Source organism: Esox lucius, chromosome 13 (genome assembly GCF_011004845.1).
Source record: "Esox lucius isolate fEsoLuc1 chromosome 13, fEsoLuc1.pri, whole genome shotgun sequence".
In the NCBI taxonomy this organism is placed as follows: Eukaryota; Metazoa; Chordata; class Actinopteri; order Esociformes; family Esocidae; genus Esox; species Esox lucius.
Genome location: NC_047581.1, coordinates 8,808,687 through 8,828,745, shown reverse-complemented (window position 1 = coordinate 8,828,745; position 20,059 = coordinate 8,808,687). Strand labels below are relative to the sequence as shown.

The window sequence follows — 20,059 nt, the reverse complement described above, 5'->3', positions numbered from 1 at the left end:
GTTCTGAACCATGACGTGCACTAGCCCTAAAAGGTAGGTCCGACCCTTGAGGAAAAAAAATGTAAACATATTGGTATTTCCTTAACTAAAATAGGTCAACGTGAAATTTCCTACAGTAGAAAGTGGCTTTAGCTGGTGGACTGGTGAACGGCTAGAGGCTTGATGGGACGTGTGAGGTTTTTCTATTCGGCTGAACGGTCTGATCATAGAATAGGGAAGATCACTACTGCCACTTGCTGTTCAGTTCTGGTACTCCATCCCTCCACAAGAATGGTTTCGATCCAGGGCGATGCTCACATCTGTATTTGCTCGGCCTGAAGCATGTGGGTTTAGTGGTATGAATCATGATTTCAATACGGCCGTGGGCGTAGACGGCCGAACACAACAGAGAAACGAAAGGACATCCTTTTCTTGCGGATCACACGCCACTCGCCCGCAGCATCTCTGGAAGCCCACACACAGAAGAGAAATCAATGAAGAGGTTTTAGACTTGGCTGCTGTACAGTCGTTTTTTTATACGCAGCATTCTACCATTCTGCCTGGGGTTAGAAATGAGGAGCAGTACGAGCGGAGGCACTGTGCGGTCTCTATCTCCACACTGACTCATCATACTGAAATAAAAATAGTAATTATTCATATCCTGTTTGGACATCTAGAGGCGTAATAAGTATTTTGCGGTGATGAGGACGACAATGATGGAACTTCTCTTTCATTCCGCTTCCTTGATTATGATAATGTTGAGAATGACAATGATGATGGTGATGATGTCGCTGGTGGTGGTGCTGATGAGAATGATGGTGATGATGATGACAGTGTTGATGGAACTGACAACCATGATGACGGTGAAGTTGATCATGATAATAGCGGCGATGAAGGTATCTCTTCTCTGCATCCTCCATAAACACATCTGCCCATTGCTTATAAAACAGCCCACAGCCCTTCTGAAATCTTCTGGGCGAGAAGAAACAACTAAATGTTTTGTAATAATCAACAAGCAGTATTACATACAGTAGACCCAGCTTCCACCTTCGCTAAGAAAACCAATCTTCCAGCTTTCAGTTCTATTGTTTCATCTTTCATCCAACGGCTAGTTGGATAATGATCCGGATGTGGTGGCAGGTGGCAGCCTGCTGTCTTCCTACAGGTACTGCTGTAGGCGTGCATCTCAAATGACAACCTTCGCCCAACATTGTGCCCTCCTTGTCATCAGAACTTTATGGATCCTGGGTTGAAAGTAGTGCACTTCGTATAGAATAGGGTGCCATTTGGGGCTGATGAACACTGTTCCAGTTACCATTGCACCAGGAATGGAAGGAGGAAATCCATCCACTTCCAGTGCAGTCATTTCATCTTTTTTTCTATTTCAATTTAGGGCGGCTGTGCTGTAAGATAAGTCTAATATTTCATCAGCCTCGGCCCCTTGGTTTAACTGCAGGAGGGCACACTAATGATCCAAACATGTGCCTGGTCCCATTCATTTCTCAGCCCCTGACTGATAGATAGATGGTGGGGAGAAAGCCAGGCTCCAAAATGACTTCCGAATGGTTGTTGTTTTCCAAACGGCCACACCGCCATGGACCACCCACTAGCCTGTTTCTCTGCTGGGTTGCTCGGAAAACTGTGGGTATGCTCCTCCGTTACAAATTACACACGCGAGCGCTGGAGCATGAACATATGAACACACACACTATATTCCCTTTCGGTCTTTCATCCACGAGAAGCGTGTTCCTTCCCAACATGCCGATCACTTTCAAAGGGAAACCGGAACACATCTCAGAGTATAAAGATGAAAGGAGCCTAATGATGTATAATACACTGCCGCGATTCATTGGCTAGAACAAAAGGTGGTAGTGGTGATGTTGAAGAAAGAGTGGCAAAAAGGAATCCATTCAAAATTCATTTTTCTAGGTTGGTTACTTTGAATGGAGCAGGATTGAAGAGCTGGGACTTTTGCGTCTTGTTTTTAGGGGCAGCGAGTAAGTCCTAAAGCACCCCCATTCCCAAATAAAGTGCACTACCAGAGGAGTGGACAGGATAGGAAATAGTGTGAGGTTTGAGACAAAGCCAGTTGCATTAGCTGTCTCTCACCTCTTCTGAAACTGAACTGAAACCAAATTAGAGAACCAGCCAGTCCAACGACCAGAAGCGGTGGAAGAAAAGCCAATTCATTCTTCTCGAGACCTGCGACGCGAACAACGCGTCGCCTGCTCTATTAGATCCTCCCCTCCACCAACCCCCACTCACATCTATCCAAGATTCTCATATGAAACATATACAAACTGGCGCACACGCGCACACATGCGCACACACGTGCCCAGGAGATCTGTAGCCTGTGACAATCCAAATGACTCAGCTTTCATAGTAAAATGGTAACGGCTGAGAGCAATGGCATGGATGTGATGCCAAAAACTCTGTCATTCTCTCTCCGTCTCGTTCTCTGGAACGTTGCTGGCTGTGAAAAGCCTCTCTCTCTCAGATTAGCTAGCGCCCGCCCCATCTGTTGTGTTTATGTCTCATTTGTTTACTCAGTGGCTGACATCAGAGCCGCCAAGCCAGGGGAACTGTGTGTAATTGGACTGGGCCTGGCATAGGTCTCTCTTGCCCCTCTCAGTCCTACTCATGCTCTCTCATACTTCTCTTACCCCTTTTTCTTGCAATCTTCCTCATGCTCTCAGTTTCCTCATGCTCTCAGTTGGTAAAGGGGTCTGTGGAAGTTGACCAAAAACATTTGCTGTTTAGCTTCCCAGCAGAATTTACCTAGATTTATGGACTTCTGTACCATGTTGAGATAAGAATCGGAGTGTGAGGCTTTTAAACATTTTACAATTCAGTCATTTAGAAGACAATCGTATCTAACTGCAAGTAAAAACAATGTGCATTCGTTTTTGCACTCCCTTCCCATGGGAATTAAACACACATCCATGGCTTATTGACACAGGAGTCAGTATATAGATTTTAGTTATTTAGCTGAAGCTACTATACAGAGCAAATTACGTACATGATTTAATGACATACATTTAGTACAACCTACAAAATGTAAGTAGATTGTAATTATAATAAAGGACACACGTTTGACATCCCAATTCAAAGATGGAACCATACGCAGGGCAATGTCCCGATCATTGCCCTGGGGCATGCCAGCAGTGGGACATAACAAATTATCTTTTTTTTTTTGAAGTAATCACATTGTAGGCCTGTCACAATAAATGAATCACAAGGGATATGGCAAATATCCTTTTCTTTTTTTTTTACTCAACGCAAGTGTCTGCATTCTTCTTCAATCCCTACAGTCTGACACCTTTTCCGGATCTAATATACAAAACGATACTGCATATAGGACACTTGACCTGGCAGAATAGTTATGCTATATAGGTAGGATCATATCACATAGGGTAAAATATTCTCTTCTTTCAATAAACATATAGTGAATACGCTGCCATATTTGACCAAATCAAACTCTGTTTTGATAACATAAGTCTCTTTTAACAGATAATCCCCATTATCTAATAATCCTTTCACCAACTGTTCTTTTTTAGTAACCGATCAACGATCTCAAAGTGTGACGTTTTATAATAAAAGTTTTATTCATAAAGATGCACAGAAACGTGCGTCCGCGTGTGCTCGCATATCAACACTGACATTGCCTTGTCAGAGTGCACGTACTTTAATGTTGCTGAGATGAGAAAAAGGCCCAAATTGCTGTCTGATATCCATTAACATCCTAACCGCAAACAGAAGGCGAGCAAAACAAACAGTCTGAGGCTGAGTCGTTCCACCACCACAGGGAACCTCAGGAGACGACGCCGCACATGTAAAGTGGTTACCGTCAACCTTCGCAGGGGAAACGTCAGCATTCACTACCCAAATTAAGAGTAGCTGAATTTATAACACGTAGTCTGGATGTGAGAAAACGTTGTTTTCTAATTAGAGAAAAATAAAAGCTGAAACTCGCAAAGAACTGTCGATCGAATTAGTGCATTTGATGGGTCAAACTGAGAGCACCCAAATGCAGCTTGAGCCATTAGCAAACCAAAAAATAGGCAACAAATAAATGAACAATTCTCTTGAAGAACCTACCGCAGGAACTAACATTAAGTGCATTTAATTACTTCCTAAAACACATTCAAGATCTTCGGAGCAGCTTGTGAAGAAATTACACATCCTTTCTCTTCTCTATTCAAATGGTAGAACACAATATCACGGGCAATTTAATTATCATCTACAGAAGGATTGTTGCTGTCAAGGAGTCGTTGGGTGATAATTATTGGGAAGCCTGATTAGTTTCTGATTGAGATTTTAATGGGCCGTCAGTAATGAAACAGGCTCTAACCTACAATTATCAAACGAAATGACACGCACTGACATTCTAACTTAAACACTGGACTATGAAAAAAGAATAACTTCGTGACATCTACATTTTATTGAACTTTAACAAGACTTGGATGTCTTGAGAGTTGGAGGAGTTTGATGGAAATCATTCTACTTGCAACTAGTTAGCACATTTCCATACAATCTTTTTGTCAGTGCTTTTGATCACAAAATCACTTTGTGAAACACATCTTGAACAAACAACACTAACTCCCGTTTCAAAGGGAGTTAACACTTACAAGAGAAAAATGTTGGAAGGCTACAGCAAAACATTCAAAATAGAATATTACAAGCCAATTAAACAAATAGCACTCAATATTAATTATACAGTAAGGTGTAATTCCATGATATGAAAACCCACAAAAAGCTAACCCTACATACACTTTAAAAGTATATTACCATGCAATTATTTATTGTACATTAACCACAATTTAGTATGTTCCCACTATAAGTTACTCTGACAGTGAACATGTTACACTTTTTTCAGGGGACCCAATGTGCAGACATGTATGCATTCTAACCATAGACATATTTACAGGGTATGTTTCCAAAGAACACTACAGGCGATACTACTTTTGGCAATTTCCTAAAGAATGCTTCAAAAGTACCACAAAAGGGTTTTTGTACACTTAAATCAAGAGGCATTAGAAAGAAAAAAGGGATGTTGATGGATAATTTACTGCCATTTAAATCAAGCCTGTTATGTTTTTATTATTGTTGTCCCCTTCCAGGATAAATAGAGCTATAAAAAGCAGCAAGCGGTGGGCGGACTCGGCCAGCCTAACGTTTTAGGGAGTCTTTTCAGAGTAGTAAAGATGCCCGTATGATGAATGCAGGGCTCTGAGGATGCTGAGAGGACACAAAGCGGAACGCTTACAGAGAGAGAATTGAGAGCGAGAGACAGAGATGAAGAGGCCAAGAGCGATGAAGAGAGAAAGCATGGTGGGGGAGAGAGGGGAGGGGGTAAGATGGCCAGGGGCAAGAGGGAGAGATGAAAAGAGGAAGAGAGGGGTGAAACGAGAGAGCAAACAAATAGTCAGTAAAATAAGAACGAGACAGACAGAGAGAGAAAGGAGACGACTTCAAGAGAGAGCACCGGGGGAGAGGCAGGGAGCAGGGGACAGCGAACCAGCAGGGTCTACACAGAGACAGCTCCGGCTCTGGTCTGCAGAAGACCTGCCCTGAGGCCAGCCTGCGTTTCAGCTCCTTCCACAGCAACTCGTGCTCCCTCCGGGAACCTTTCACGAAGCCCTTGTTCTCCTGGGCACGATAGGACAGGTATACGATCATCTCGTTCACCGGCCCATAGGGAACATACTTATACTCCGGGAAACCGGCTTGGCCTTTGGAAGACAGACAGCAGGGTAGAGAGGAACATTTACTGAGACAGCTCATTAGCACAAATCAAATATATATAATACACAGGTAGTGCAGGCACAAGAACGGGTGTGGATAACTAATCCAATTCCATTTAAACCACAGAACGTGTATTTCTGCAATGCTGGAACAAAAGACTGTACATCCTGCAGCTTCCCAAGACCTTAGTAGATCAATATAGTGTCTTGTTATTCTTGAATTATGGTGGAATTTGAGCATTGTATTTGGAGTGCTATTGATGGTAACACCAATGATGAAAACACTAAAGATGGTGGCACCAATGATGGAAACACTAAAGATGGTGGCAACAATGATGGAAACACTAAAGATGGAGGCACCAATGATGGAAACACTAAAGATGGTGGCACCAATGATGGAAACACTAAAGATGGTGGCACCAATGATGGAAACACTAAAGATGGAGGCAACAATGATGGAAACACTGAAGATGGTGGCACCAATGATGGAAACACTAAAGATGGAGGCAACAATGATGGAAACACTGAAGATGGTGGCACCAATGATGGAAACACTGAAGATGGTGGCACCAATGATGGAAACACTAAAGATGGTGGCACCAATGATGGAAACACTAAAGATGGTGGCACCAATGATGGAAACACTAAAGATGGTGGCAACAATGATGGAAACACTAAAGATGGAGGCAACAATGATGGAAACACTGAAGATGGTGGCACCAATGATGAAAACACTGAAGATAGTGGCAACAATGATGGAAACACTAAAGATGGAGGCAACAATGATAGAAACACTAAAGATGGTGGCACCAATGATGGAGACACTATTGGTGGAAACACTAATGACGAAAACACCTACAGGCAATTGTAAATAAAATCAGGTCATGCATTCTAAAATACAAGGTCATAGATCCTTATGATATACTAATATACTAAAATAATATACTAATGTGATTTGATAAATAATTTGGTTCAAAATGACTAAATATGATTAATGGTAATATTAGCTAAATGTTTTTATAGATCCCTCCCCAGTAACAGTTTTCTAGTCCTTTTACAATGGCAGGGTAGCCTAGTGGTCAAGAATGATGGGTCATTAAATGAAAGGCCACTAGCACTTATTCCTAAGCCAAAAGGCAAAAAAAAAATGTTTTAACTGTTAACCCAAATGGCCTTTTGTTTGGTGCTGTAAATAAGAATGTGTTCTCAGCACCATAAAAGTAAAAAGGTAAGAACAAATCCATAAATTTGAAGAAAATATTTTATTATTGAAAATAAAAACGAATGTTTGTGGAATTATTAGTCTATGCTTTTTCAGTCTGAAGTATTTCTAATTAGGGTCAAAGTAAACAGAAAGCATCTATCACCTCCAAATATCATGTTTCAACTAGTGCTGCAAGCTGACAACAGTCAAGGCCAATGTGTTGACAGTGTGTCAGGGCAAGTCCAAGAACATAATCAACCGGCCACAGCAACTCATAAAACGCCATGCAGATGTTAGACAACCATGAGTCTCCTTGTGTCAACCCAAACAACTGACTGCTTTTGGGATGTGGCCAGTGAGCAAATTGGCCATCAAATCAGCAGTGCGGGAAGGTCAGAGTAGTCAACCGCAAGAGCTTCTTCTGCTCAGTGCAAAGGTCAGACTATTGGAAACCTAACCAACCCATCATAGAACCAAATATTTAGTCATTTAGTCTCACCCAACGGGAAACTGATTTGGTCTCACATGCCCAGCAGCTATCCAAAGTAAACCTTGTTCTCCCTGGGCATGAGGCCCAATTTATTCATCCTGTGCCAACATAGAGGAGGAAAATGTAATTGTAGTAGTTATCACTGTATGTGGCAGTGCAGACAATCTAATAAAAAAGGGATGTATGAGATGTAGTTGTGACTGTATGTACAAACAGCTAATATTACTAGGGTGTGTGTGGAAAACCCAAGATGTGAACACAACGACCAAGATCGATGAAAACCATACTGTATCCTGTCTTTTGTTTGTTGTTGCATATAATCATAAAATTATTCGGCTTAACCACTTACCAGTTAACATGATGAAAAGTTCCAGTGTTTTTCCATCACACCTGTTCTAGATCAGAGGTGATTTAAGGGGGCTGGGCCTTAACTTCTGAGTTTTGTTTATATATACAGTTGAGCTCATAAGTTTGCATACCCTGGCAGAAATTGTGACATTTGGGCATTGATTTTGAATATATGACTGATCCTGCAAAACATTTTTGTTTATTTAATGATAGTGATCATATAAAGCCATTAATATCACATAGTTGTTTGGCTCCTTTTTAAATCAGAATGATAACAGAAATCACCCAAATGGCCCTGATCAAAGGTTGTTACATACACACGGTGACACACAGAGGTGAAAATGGCAATTAAAGGTGAATTTCCCACAGGCTAAATACTGAGCCATACAGAGCAGAAAATAATTGTCAAAAGACATGCGTAACAAGGTAATGGAACTTTATAAAGATGGAAAAGCATATAAAAAGATATCTAAAGCCTTGCAAATGCCAGTCAGTACTGTTCAATCACTTATTAAGGAGTGAAAAATTCAGGGATCTCTACCAAGCAAAGGTCAGGTAGACCAAGAAAGATATCAGCCAAAACTGCCAGAAGAATTGTTTGGGATACAAAGAAAAACAAACAGGTAACCTCAGGAGAAATACAGGCTGCTCTGGAAAAAGACTTGGTTGTTTAAAGGAGTACAATACGTTGATACTTGAACGAAAATGAGTTGCCAGAAAGAAACCATTACTGCTCCAATGCCAAAAAAAGCCAGTTTAGAATATGCCTTAAAACATCTTAACATGCCTCACAGTTACTGGCACACTGTAATTTGTAGTGACGAGACCAAAATAGAGCTTTATGGTCACAACCATAAGTGCCTTGTTTGGAGTGGGGTCAACAAGACCTATAGTGAAAAGAATACCATCCCCACTGTGAAGCATGGTGGTGGCTCACTGATGTTTAGGGGGGTGTGAGTGCTAAAGGCACGGGGAATCTTGAGAAAATTGATGGCAAGGTGAATGCAGCATGCTATCAGAAAATACTGGCAGACAATTTGCATTCTTCTGCACGAAAGCTGTGCATGGGACGCACTTGGACTTTCCAGCATGACAACGACCCTAAGCACAAGGCCAAGTTGACCCTCCAGTGGTTACAGCAGAAAGAAGTGAAGGTTCTGGAGTGGCCATCACAATTGTCTGACCTTAATATCATCGAGCCACTCTGGCGAGATCGCAAAACTGCCAGACAACCAAAGACTTAGCATGACCTGGATTCATTTTGCCAAGACAAATGGGCAGCTATACCACTTGCAAAATGTTTTGCCTCATAGACAACTATTACAAAAAACAGCATGCTATAATTGATGCTAAAGGCAACACACAGTATTAAGAACTGAGTTTTGTTTTATGATTGTGCCATTCTCTTATGACCTACAGTTGAACATGAATCCCATAAGAAATAAAAGATGTGTTTTGCCTGCTTACTCATGTTTTCTTTACACACGATACATATATTATCGATTCGCCAAGGGTATGCAAACTTTTGAGCACAACGGTGTGTATGTAAGTTTTATATATATATATAATGTTTTGTATTTTTCCAAAACCTCCTCTCTGTGATAGGCCTTGTGCATCTTTTGTTTATCAGTTCATCTGGTTGCCTTTTCACTATCCATTAAGCGTACATTAACGTTTTGTACGCTTCTATTTTTTTATTTTATAGTTACAGACCCTCTCCACCTCCATACACAGTAATTAATTTTGCCCACGATAATTGTGTAGTGAAAATCTGATATTGTGACAGCCCTAATACAGACACACACAGTTACTTATATCCACTTCAAAGGTGCTGACATGAGAAATTACACAAATTCATTCATTTTAATCTTATTATCTTATCTAGAATGCCATTTAGAAATAGCCATTTGTACCCGAACAACTATTATTCCACTTGTGATGTACATATACTTAATACTTGTAAATACTATACACTTTCGGCCCACTATTTTCACTTCTGGTAAGATGCTAACTGTATTTTGTTGTACTGTACTTGTACTGTTCATTGACAATAAAGTTGAATCTCATCCCGTCTATGTTAAAAACCTTGCAAGCGTAAAGGAGTAATTGTAATTTTCTCCCATCTTGTGGAGGTTTGGTGAATTACAGCAACACCAGCAGACATTAAAACCAACTAGTCATGCTGCCTTTAAGGTCGACACACCTACAAAAAAAAAATTCGGAGATGGCACAATGGTTCTCCCTGAAAATGTATTGCTGGGTTTGTGGATATTATTATATGGTTGGAAAAAAGTAGCAAATATAATATATGGGGCCCTGTGGGAAAAAGGTTGGGAACACCTGTATATCACACTGAAAACAGAACTCTCAAACCAAACCTTGATCTGTGAAAAACCACAGTCTGAAGCCAAAGTAGCAAAATGTCTCATTGTTCTCAGTGTTCAGTACCAAGTTGTCAGTTTCATATCAACCCACATGTGGGTATAACCCACATTTATAAGCAACACAGCATGACTAAATGACCTTAGGGTGCAGACAAATTATCTCTTTTAGAAACATACCTTTTAACAAAATGATCTGCATTCTATCTTTTTCTTCAAAGGATCCTAGAACTCACGTATCTCAATGCGTGACAAGCTGCCACTGCAAAATGTGGGTCTACATTCGAAAGGGGCACGTTTTCCTATTCATATTGCAAGTGGGCTTTTAGCACGAGAAAAGCTGTATAGAAAGCCAATGACCACGTGTTCATAATGTGAACGGGGAGACAGGGCAGGGAGCCATCCTCAGTGTCCGTGCCAATCCGAGATTGTGCGGTGTGGTAATGAGACTTGCCTCCTGAGGGTGCACTTCACAGTGTCCTCGTTGTGAGAAGCCACCATGACACTGGCGTTTCTGTTCAGTCTAATCTCATCCAGGATGCAGTCTAGACACGTTGCAAAGTACAGGCATGACAGCCACGTTAAGTAGACTGCGGCGCTCTCAACTTGAGACAATATTACACAGCCGCAAGCGGAAAGCGGTCCACATTGTTCTCCAGTTTCCAATAACTTTCCACGTTCGGTCCAGCATGTCCGTTTCCTTTCACGCAATGGCCGCTCTGTTGTAGCGCTCTGCGTCTCCCCTGATTGCGGGCGGGAAGTAGGCGTGCTCCGCATCCACCATCAGACGAACACCGTTCTCATCCGCATGCTGCAGCACGGACAGTCACAACAGGGGAGCCCCGCTTAGCATCTCACACACGGTCTTCAAGTACACCGAACCTTGTAAAGGTAGTCGCAAGAAATGAGGCAGTAGGATGACCTGCCCTCAATTAGCGTGACATAGAGCAGCGGTATGTCTCAGGGATCGCTCCTGGCCACACGTCGGGACTTTTCGTTTAGACTTCTTCTTTTAATGAAACTGCGTTTTACCTTGGCCTGTACATCCAGCCTCTGAAGCATCATGTTCATGTGTTTCTCCTCCTCTTCTGTGAACCTACTGAGTAGAGGCTCCAGCCACTCTGAACAAACAAATGACGGACAGTATAAGAATCCTAACCTGAGGCTGCATTAATCAAACCGTCGAACACAGAAAATAAATATTTCAGCTCACACGTGGTGATCGCTAGGACTTTACCTGCAAAACATTGGCTTTGTCTAAAGTAAGACGTGTTCGCAAGGCTGGGATTAAGCGCACAACCATGTGAGAAGGCCTTTTTGGTCTCGAGCCTTCTTGCCCCACTGAAGTGTGCGGTTATTCAGAGGTGACGCTCAGTCCCTCGTCTATGATTGCCCACACATGGAATGCAAAATGTAAACCATGTCAGGCATACAAAGCAACAAGGTGTAACTCCTATTAAACAGCCATTCACCGATCTGGGATCAACTCTTAATGGAACGGTCAATGTTATGAACCTATTAACTCAAACAACTGAAAGTCCATCACAGGTTTTGGAGGGCGCTTACAGAATGAGAGGCTCATCTTCATGAGTATCGTGCCTCGCCGCGCCTTGTATGTGTTGTCCACCTCTACATTTGGGACGATCAGCAGATCTGGCGTCTTTGTTCTGTCGTCTAACAGGTTGTTCAATGTCCAGCATGTCAATGTTTCTAGTGAACAAAGAGAGACAGTTTATTTTTAAAGTGCCCATATTATGAAAAAAATACTTGTTCTGGGTTTTGGGGTATTCTGTTGTGTCTCTCGTGCTTCCACACGCATACAAACTTTGAAAAAAAACCATCCATGCTGTTTCGAGTGAGATATGGATTTCTGAATGTCCTCTGTTTTCAGTCTCTGGGTGAGCTGTTCGAAAACTCCTCGGACTGTGACGTCACAAGGCAGGATTAGCCAAGAAACTTTTGCTAAAAGAGTGCGCAATTCCAATTTTGCGTGGAATACCTGCAGACGAGGGACATGCAAGTAGTTCTATACAATTAGCTGTCTTTATTTTGCAATTCTACACGAACTAACCAAGAAGTGTTTTGGCAAACTAACATTTTAGCTAGCTAGTGTTTTGCCACATAGTACAAGGTAACGCTAACCGCTAGCTTCTAGCTATTATAATATTGTATTTACAAACGGGAATATGTTAGCGTTGTTTAGACCATTAGACCGTTACTACGCTCTCCCCGCTACCATGGTAACATTTAGAGTGGGCATGGGCAAAGGAGCAGCAGCTAATGAATATGCAATGAGCAGCAGAAAACAGAACATTTTGAAAGGGACTGAAACAGAGGGTAATAGAGGGAGGTAAGAATCTTTTCCTACAATCTATTTCCAGCAAACAACTTCAGAAACATGTTTTATGGAACTTATAGACCTATTTTAACTTGTTGAAAAGCAGTCATAATATGGGCACTTTAAGGTAAATCCAGTTAAAACTGATGGTTTCTTTAACACAGTACACAAAGCATTTAGTCTATCTTCTTGGATTTATTTTACATTGCTGCATTCATTTTGCCCTTCAAGATGGTGGCAGCATCTTCAGAAGCTTTTTAAGCCCTGAAACAGAGAAGCCCCCCCATAGCATGATGCTGCCACCAAAATGCTTTGTGGCGGAGATGGTGTTCTCAGGATAATTTGGCTTGTGCTAAACAGATCGAAGCACCCAGGCTATTATTGCAGTATGCACAGTGTGTACAAATTCAACCATGAAAAACTGTTACTCCTTTAGAGTTGCCTTAGGCCTTTTTGTGCCCTCCCTGACTAATGTCCTTCTCGCCGATTAACTCTGTTTTTGAAAACACCAGTTCTAGACAGATTCCGACTTGAGTCATAATCTCAATCATTTCTTAATAAAGGATTTTACGGTGTTTTAAGGGATATTCAATACCTTGGACATTTTCTTATATCCTACCTCTAATCGGGGCTTTTGAAGAACCTTATTTCAGATGTTTAGAATTTTCCTTGTCTTCTTGAGGTAGTTATTGTTATGAATTGTACTAACAAACTGTGGGACCTCCCAGAGACAGGTGTCACAGTCCCAGAGTCCCCAACGGTTTGAAGGCTTCCCCTGTCTGCCTCACCACAATATTGAATGCCCCTGTCACTAATGAGCTCCTCAAGGAAGACAACTTAGGTGTACCCTACCCAAGCCTCAGTGTAAAGTCCTGTCTTTCAGTTGTGACATCTTGTACCTTGATAATGTATATGTTTGATTTGTTTGTTTCTTTGAAAGTTAAGTAAAGTCACTTGTGCGTTTGCATCCTCAACTTTGGAGTGCTGCTTGTTTTTTTACAACAGTTGTATTTAACCTGAAATCCTGTGAAACACCTTGATTGCACGCAGGTGGACTCCAAAAGAGAACTGGTTGCACCACAGGTTATTCCGGTGAATGATTGCAAATGGGGTGTATAGTTACGCAATCATTTATATTATGTATATAATTTGTAATATTATATATATTTATAATATTTTAGAAACATTCACATATTTTAAAATACGTTTGTGAGCCATTATATCTAACTACTGCAATTACCCAGATCCTCCTTTCTCTGCTGTGAACCAACCATGAATGTCACCTGTTGCCCCGAGTTTGGTCAAAAACTCATGTATGGACAAACTGGCATTGCTGTTTGCTAATGCCCAGAATAGTGCACAACATGGACATTGATATCACAATAGGCCAAACATGGACAACTGAAGCACTGACACTGACAACAGATTTCATATTGACTTTGACAGTGTGTGGTTCTGTTCACCTGTAGTGCCTCCACTCCTGCCTTTGCTCCAGAGTCTTTGCCTTTTCTGCCCTGCTGGGCTGCAAGGAAGCTGAAAAAAACACCTCAGTTTCACTAGCACCTCAGAGAACTGGAGCTAAAGATAAGAAAACACCATAAACAAGTATTTACATTCTATATAAAACAACCCTTTCAGCTAGCTTTAAACAGACAAGCTCCCTTTAGCACTTATCTAAAGAGCCCTGAGCAAGAAAGGCTATCTGAATCCATTCAGTGACTACACTTGATGAAATTGATATTCAAACCCCTTTCTGATGCTTCTTACCAAGAACTGAGGTCGTCCCAGTGAAGTCATCTTGACGGCAGAGAAGCAATCCACTGAGATCCCATCTTTATAAAGACTGTTTGGTCATAAAGGTAGTGTATGCCACATCTACATCCGTCAGCTCTATATAATGAAATTTCATGAAAATATAGCAGGTACACCTAACAAAACATCCCTCCTATAGACAAGGTTCTGCTATGTAATTACTACTATCTGGCTTTCATGACTGATGGGCCATAAGTAAGTCTTGTGATAGTGACTATCATTCAGAGAATGTCATCAAATGCAAAAACTCCTTCCCAGCTACCAAGTCTTACTGCATGACGTGAATATCAGCGGGCGTACCAAATGTTTGATACAACTATGGAACGTCTCCAAGTGTTGGTCACATTTGACCTCATCATTATAAAAGTATGTCTTTGAGCCGGTCTCTCCCCTTAGGCCATCCCCAAACTGTCGGTGAGCCTTGTACTTGTTCTCTCTGCGGTCCGCGCCTGCAGGAGGGCAGCAACAACATTAGCATCCCTCCTATTGCAACCAGTTGCATCATGCAGTAATGCGCATAAGAGAGCGAAACAACCCGACGGAAAGCCTTACCTAAGCTTTCTTTATCCACGTGGGATACACTCCAAATGAAAGACAGCAAGATCGATTCATTCTATGGTTTCCAACAATATTGTAATGCCATTGGTGCAAAGTGTTGCTTGCCCACAAACAGACCCATTTGCATTGAATTCCTTGGGGAACTAGCACATCAAGCTCCATTTTCTATTAATAAACGCACCATTCCACGAAACATACTGCTCTTCAGGCACAAGTCATCGGATGCAGCAAGCATCCACCAGCAGGGGGGCCCAAGGCTGGCCCTCTGCTGTTTCACTAATTATGTTTCGACCTTTCCGGATGGGCATTCACACACATGACCATCACACATCACATGACAAAACACTGAGTTTGCCTAGTCGGTGGTCAGCATAAAACTGTGCACTTCACTGCTATGAGTCACTCATGATAGGAGCGTTTGCTAAAAGACATACATGTTAGCTGGTATTGACACTAAGCTTGCTGTTTCGACGTGACTTACTATTCATAAACAAAGGGGGTTGAATAGTATGAAGGCTTGTCTGGGCTGTGAGAGCAACATGCTTGGGGTGGATCTGTTAATGTCCGGTGGATGGTTTGGTAGTTGACTTGCTCATGAAATAAGCTTGTGAAAACTATTCTATTCTCCTACCCCAGACACTGAGCTGTAGGCCAGTAGAATTATTTTTGATGGATCATAATAGTAGTGTCAAGCATTCTTTTGGCAGCTGTTTTTGTATCAAAGTAGACCAATTTCCTCTTCCTATTGTATGATTTAAAGGAGAAGGCATTCAAGTGACAACAACTGCGATACCACTTGCAGGCGCCCGACCCACAACAAGGAGTCAGAGTGTATTGATGCAAGGCAGCCCGGTCTGACCAACCGCACCAAAGCAGGATGGTTCTGAGCCAATTTCGACCACACACCAAACCCATGATCCCTGTTTCAGCATGCCGCTACCAAGCCTGTGTTAACAGAGCTGATAAACTGCTCATTCTGAAATTTACCTGACTGGAGTAAACTCTTTCATAGAGAGAAGACTGAAACTCAGTCCTTTGGCAGTTCTCTCACTTTCTGTCTCTCTCACTCGACGAAATGTTGACCAAATGCCTTCGGTGCATAACCACAAGGTTTAAATTGTCTTTCAAAGAGGAGTAATGGAAGTTTGCTGAAAAGAAAAATGTTCTTAGCATAACAGTGGGAGTACATGGTGTCATTATCTCACACACAACAAGTCTACAGTACTCCTCAGAGAGAACGGCTCTGCAAGTTTTTTCTGGGCTGTCTTACAGGCTTATATCAGAGCAGGGATCAGACGGTCTCTACACTCTGCCTCAACTCATGTAACAGAATTCCTGAAGAGTGAGACTTCCGAAAGGCAAGCCATTCAGAAGAGGAGGGCATTGACCAAACTGACCAATGGGGTCTGGCTCTTCCAGTGTTTACATCCTGAGAGGGGTATTAAAATATATCCTGTCTCTGGCTTCAAACGAGGGGAAAATCATGGTTGTGGTAATTCACTCTGGTTAGATCTGGATGCCTTTGATGTCATCCAAAATAAGAAAATTACTTGAGTTCGGTGAAAGAAATCTGTGTGAAAAATAGATCTTGGTTTGCTTAAAATGATGTGCGGATGCTTTCAAGAGTGACTTTTAATTTTTTTAAAGCAGAACAATTTATGTCCCTTGGTCCCTTTCATAAGCTAACAGATGGAAGAAAATGAAGAACCACACATATTCCTTCTGATTAAAATTGGGGAACATGTTCTAACTGACAGCATATAACTTACTTACTCCATCTCTTTTGTCTCCACCTCCTGCTGTGTGAAGTCCTCCTCAACGCTGTAGTCCAGGATGGAGCCCACTCCATAAGCACCATTCTTCTGAATCAGAGGCTGGATGGACTTGTGATCCTGCTACAAACTGACCGTAGAATGTCATCTTCATAAACTGCTGAAAGGCTGACTTTCCAAGTAACTTTCTTATATCCAGTAGGTAGAAACAAAAAAATGCATTTAAGTTTGGATGGAATCCTAAGTGCTGCAGATCTGCACTGTTGCATGATAAATATAGAGCTTATTTCCAATTTAGCTGGTATATGCAGCGTTTACAAGGAATGCAGTCTCTGCGAATGCGTAAACATAAAACGCCTTAAAATGCTAACCCGCCCCACTGAGCCCATGATTGCCTGATAATAGGGGAAATAAAGCATTCCAAATGCTACATAAAATGTTAAGTCATTTTTCCAGGAATGCCATCTTTCACAGTGTTTAGAAATGTTGCTGTGAAATACAAAAGCAGTGCACACATAATAGAGTTTACACCTACCATATGTATTATGATTAACTTAGAACTACAAGATTCACCTATGCTACCCAGAACATAATACTTTGATATAATACTACCTATCTTTAGCCACTGTTTCACAAGTATGTAAATGAATATGCATTTGGAGTTTAACATGCTACTGTATTAGCATATTTGTGGGGTATAAAGTAGGTTATAGCTAAATACAGCTGCCCACTGTAAAGAGACATAACCTTAAGGCAATGGCAAACAGTGGTACAGTAAGAGAGAACAGGTACACTCCTGTACCTAAATGAGGTAAGCCCACACTCTAAATAGATTGTACCATGGTAACGTGATCTAGTGGTAGGCACACACACAAACCTATTGGGTTCACTAAATCTTTGGGGTTGTTACTTTAACCACATCAAAGCAGAGCTTCCTTCATCCCAAAATCTTAATAATATTACAGTTGATCAGAATAGACCAGAAATAGTGTTTCATACTTACATAGCTCATCCGACATTTAGAAAGTACATTTCCCGCCATGTACATCTTTACAATGATTAGTTCTGTTTAACAATTGGTATAGTTTCAAATAAACCTATCAAAATTTCAACAGGAAATCACCTTGTCATGTCATATGTTGGGTGAAGAAATGCCTGAATTTCCCTACGTTGATGACAAATCCAACCAATATCTTTCATTCAAATAACATAGTAGGAGAAAAAAAAGTGTGACACAACATATATTCACTGGTACAATTTTGATTACATGTGGTCGAATAATGCATATTGCCACAGACATCCATCACTTAAAAATACACTGAAGGTGCCAGGTGGTGGCACTAAAGTAGCTGAAAATACTAAATGTAAAACATCAAGCTAGCCACCCTGTCATTAAGTAATTACATTTTTCAAAGGTTCCTGTCCTCACAAGGATAACACTGGTCTCAAGAACCCATGACGTCAGCTGGAACCCAAGCATTTTATGCTATTTTAGATTTAAAAAAAAATTAAATCTTCATCTGCACTAAATGTGCCAGAATACTCTACACATAAATGCCTAGAAATCAAGAATGATTTTACATAATATACAGTGGGGAGAACAAGTATTTGATAACCTCCAAAATCGGCAGTGTTTCCCACCTACAAAGCATGTAGAAGTTTGTAATTTTTTATCATAGGTACTCTTCAACTGTGAGTGACGGAATCCAAAACAGAAATCCAGAAAATCACATTGTATGATTTGTAAGTAATTAATTTGCATTTTATTGCATGACATAAGTATTTGATACATCAGAAAAGCAGAACTTAATATTTGGTACAGAAACCTTTGTTTGCAATTACCGAGATCATACGTTTCCTGTAGTTCTTGACCAGGTTTGCACACACTGCAGCAGGGATTTTGGCCCCCTCCTCCAAACAGACCTTCTCCAGATCCTTCATGTTTCGGGGCTGTCACTGGGCAATACGGACTTTCAGCTCCCTCCAAAGATTTTCTATTGGGTTCAGGTCTGGAGACTGGCTAGGCCACTCCAGGACCTTGAGATGCTTGTTATGGAGCCACTCCTTAGTTGCCCTGAATGTGTGTTTCGGGTCGTTGTCATGCTGGAAGACCCAGCCACGACCCATCTTCAATGCTCTTATTGAGGGAAGGAGGTTGTTGGCCAAGATATCGCAATACATGGCCCCATCCATCCTCCCCTCAATATGCTGCAATCGTCCTGTCCCCCTTGCAGAAAAGCATCCCCAAAGAATATGATCTTTCCACCTCCATGCTTCACGGTTGGGATGGTGTTCTTGGGGTTGTACTCATCCTTCTTCTTCCTCCAAACACAGCGAGTGGAGTTTAGACCAAAAAGCTAAATTTTTCTTTCATCAGACCACATGACCTTCTCCCATTCCTCCTCTGGATCATCCAGATGGTCACTGGCAAACTTCGGACAGGCCTGGACATGTGTTGGCTTGAGCAGGGGGACCTTGCGTGTGCTACAGGATTTTAAGTGTTACTAATGGTTTTCTTTGAGACTGTGGTCCCAGCTCTCTTCAGGTCATAGACCAGGTCCTGCCTTGTAGTTCTGGGCTGATCACTGACCTTCCTCATGATCATTGATGCCCCACGAGGTGAGATCTTGCATGGAGCCCCAGACTGAGGGAGATTGACCGTCATCTTGAACATCTTCCATTTTCTAATAATTGTGCCAACAGTTGATGCCCTCTCACCAAGCTGCTTGCCTATTGTCCTGTAGCCCATCCCAGCCTTGTGCAGGTCTACAATTTTATCCCTGATGTCCTTACACAGCTCTCTGGTCTCGGCCATTGTGGAGAGGTTGGAGTCTGTTTGATTGAGTGTGTGGACAGGTGTCTTTTATACAGGTAACGAGTTCAAACAGGTGCAGTTAATACAGGTAATGAGTGGAGAACAGGAGGGCTTCTTAAAGAAAAATTAACAGGTCTGTTAGAGCCGGAACTCTTACTGGTTGGTAGGTGATCAAATACCTATGTCATGCAATAAAATGCAAATTAATTATTTAAAAATCATACAGTGTGATTTTCAGGATTTTTGTTTTAGATTCCATCTCTCGCAGTTGAAGAATACCTATGATAAAACGTACAGACCTTTACATGCTTTGTAAGTAGGAAAACCTGCAAAATCGGCAGTGTATCAAATACTTGTTCTCCCCACTGTATATACACAACAATTATTGCCCAAAGCATCACACTGCCTCCACTTGTTTGCCTTCTTCCCATAGTGCATCATGGTGCCATGTGTTCTCCAGGTAAGCGACGCACACACACCCGGCCATCCATGTGATGTAAAAGAAAACATGATTAATCAGACCAGTCCACCTTCTTCCATTGCACCGTGGTCCAGTTCTGATCACATGCCCATTGTAGGTGCTTTCGGCAGTGGACAGGGTTCAACATGGGCACCCAG

The 20,059-nt window shown here is 41.7% G+C and overlaps 1 protein-coding gene across 1 annotated transcript; it reads right to left on the bottom strand.

Annotated features, from left to right (window-relative positions):
• Positions 1 to 5,100: 5,100 nt before the first annotated feature.
• Positions 5,101 to 17,757, bottom strand: prodhb (proline dehydrogenase (oxidase) 1b). Its single transcript, XM_034296493.1, is given in 18 exon segments — positions 5,101 to 5,711; positions 7,427 to 7,515; positions 10,601 to 10,815; positions 10,856 to 10,957; positions 11,179 to 11,265; positions 11,774 to 11,836; positions 11,838 to 11,856; positions 13,725 to 13,808; positions 13,963 to 13,986; positions 13,988 to 14,028; positions 14,030 to 14,062; positions 14,252 to 14,327; positions 14,559 to 14,745; positions 14,849 to 14,877; positions 15,493 to 15,498; positions 16,628 to 16,747; positions 16,749 to 16,814; positions 17,750 to 17,757. Coding segments are annotated over 18 exon segments (1,719 nt in total). The 3' UTR covers positions 5,101 to 5,241.
• Positions 17,758 to 20,059: the final 2,302 nt, after the last annotated feature.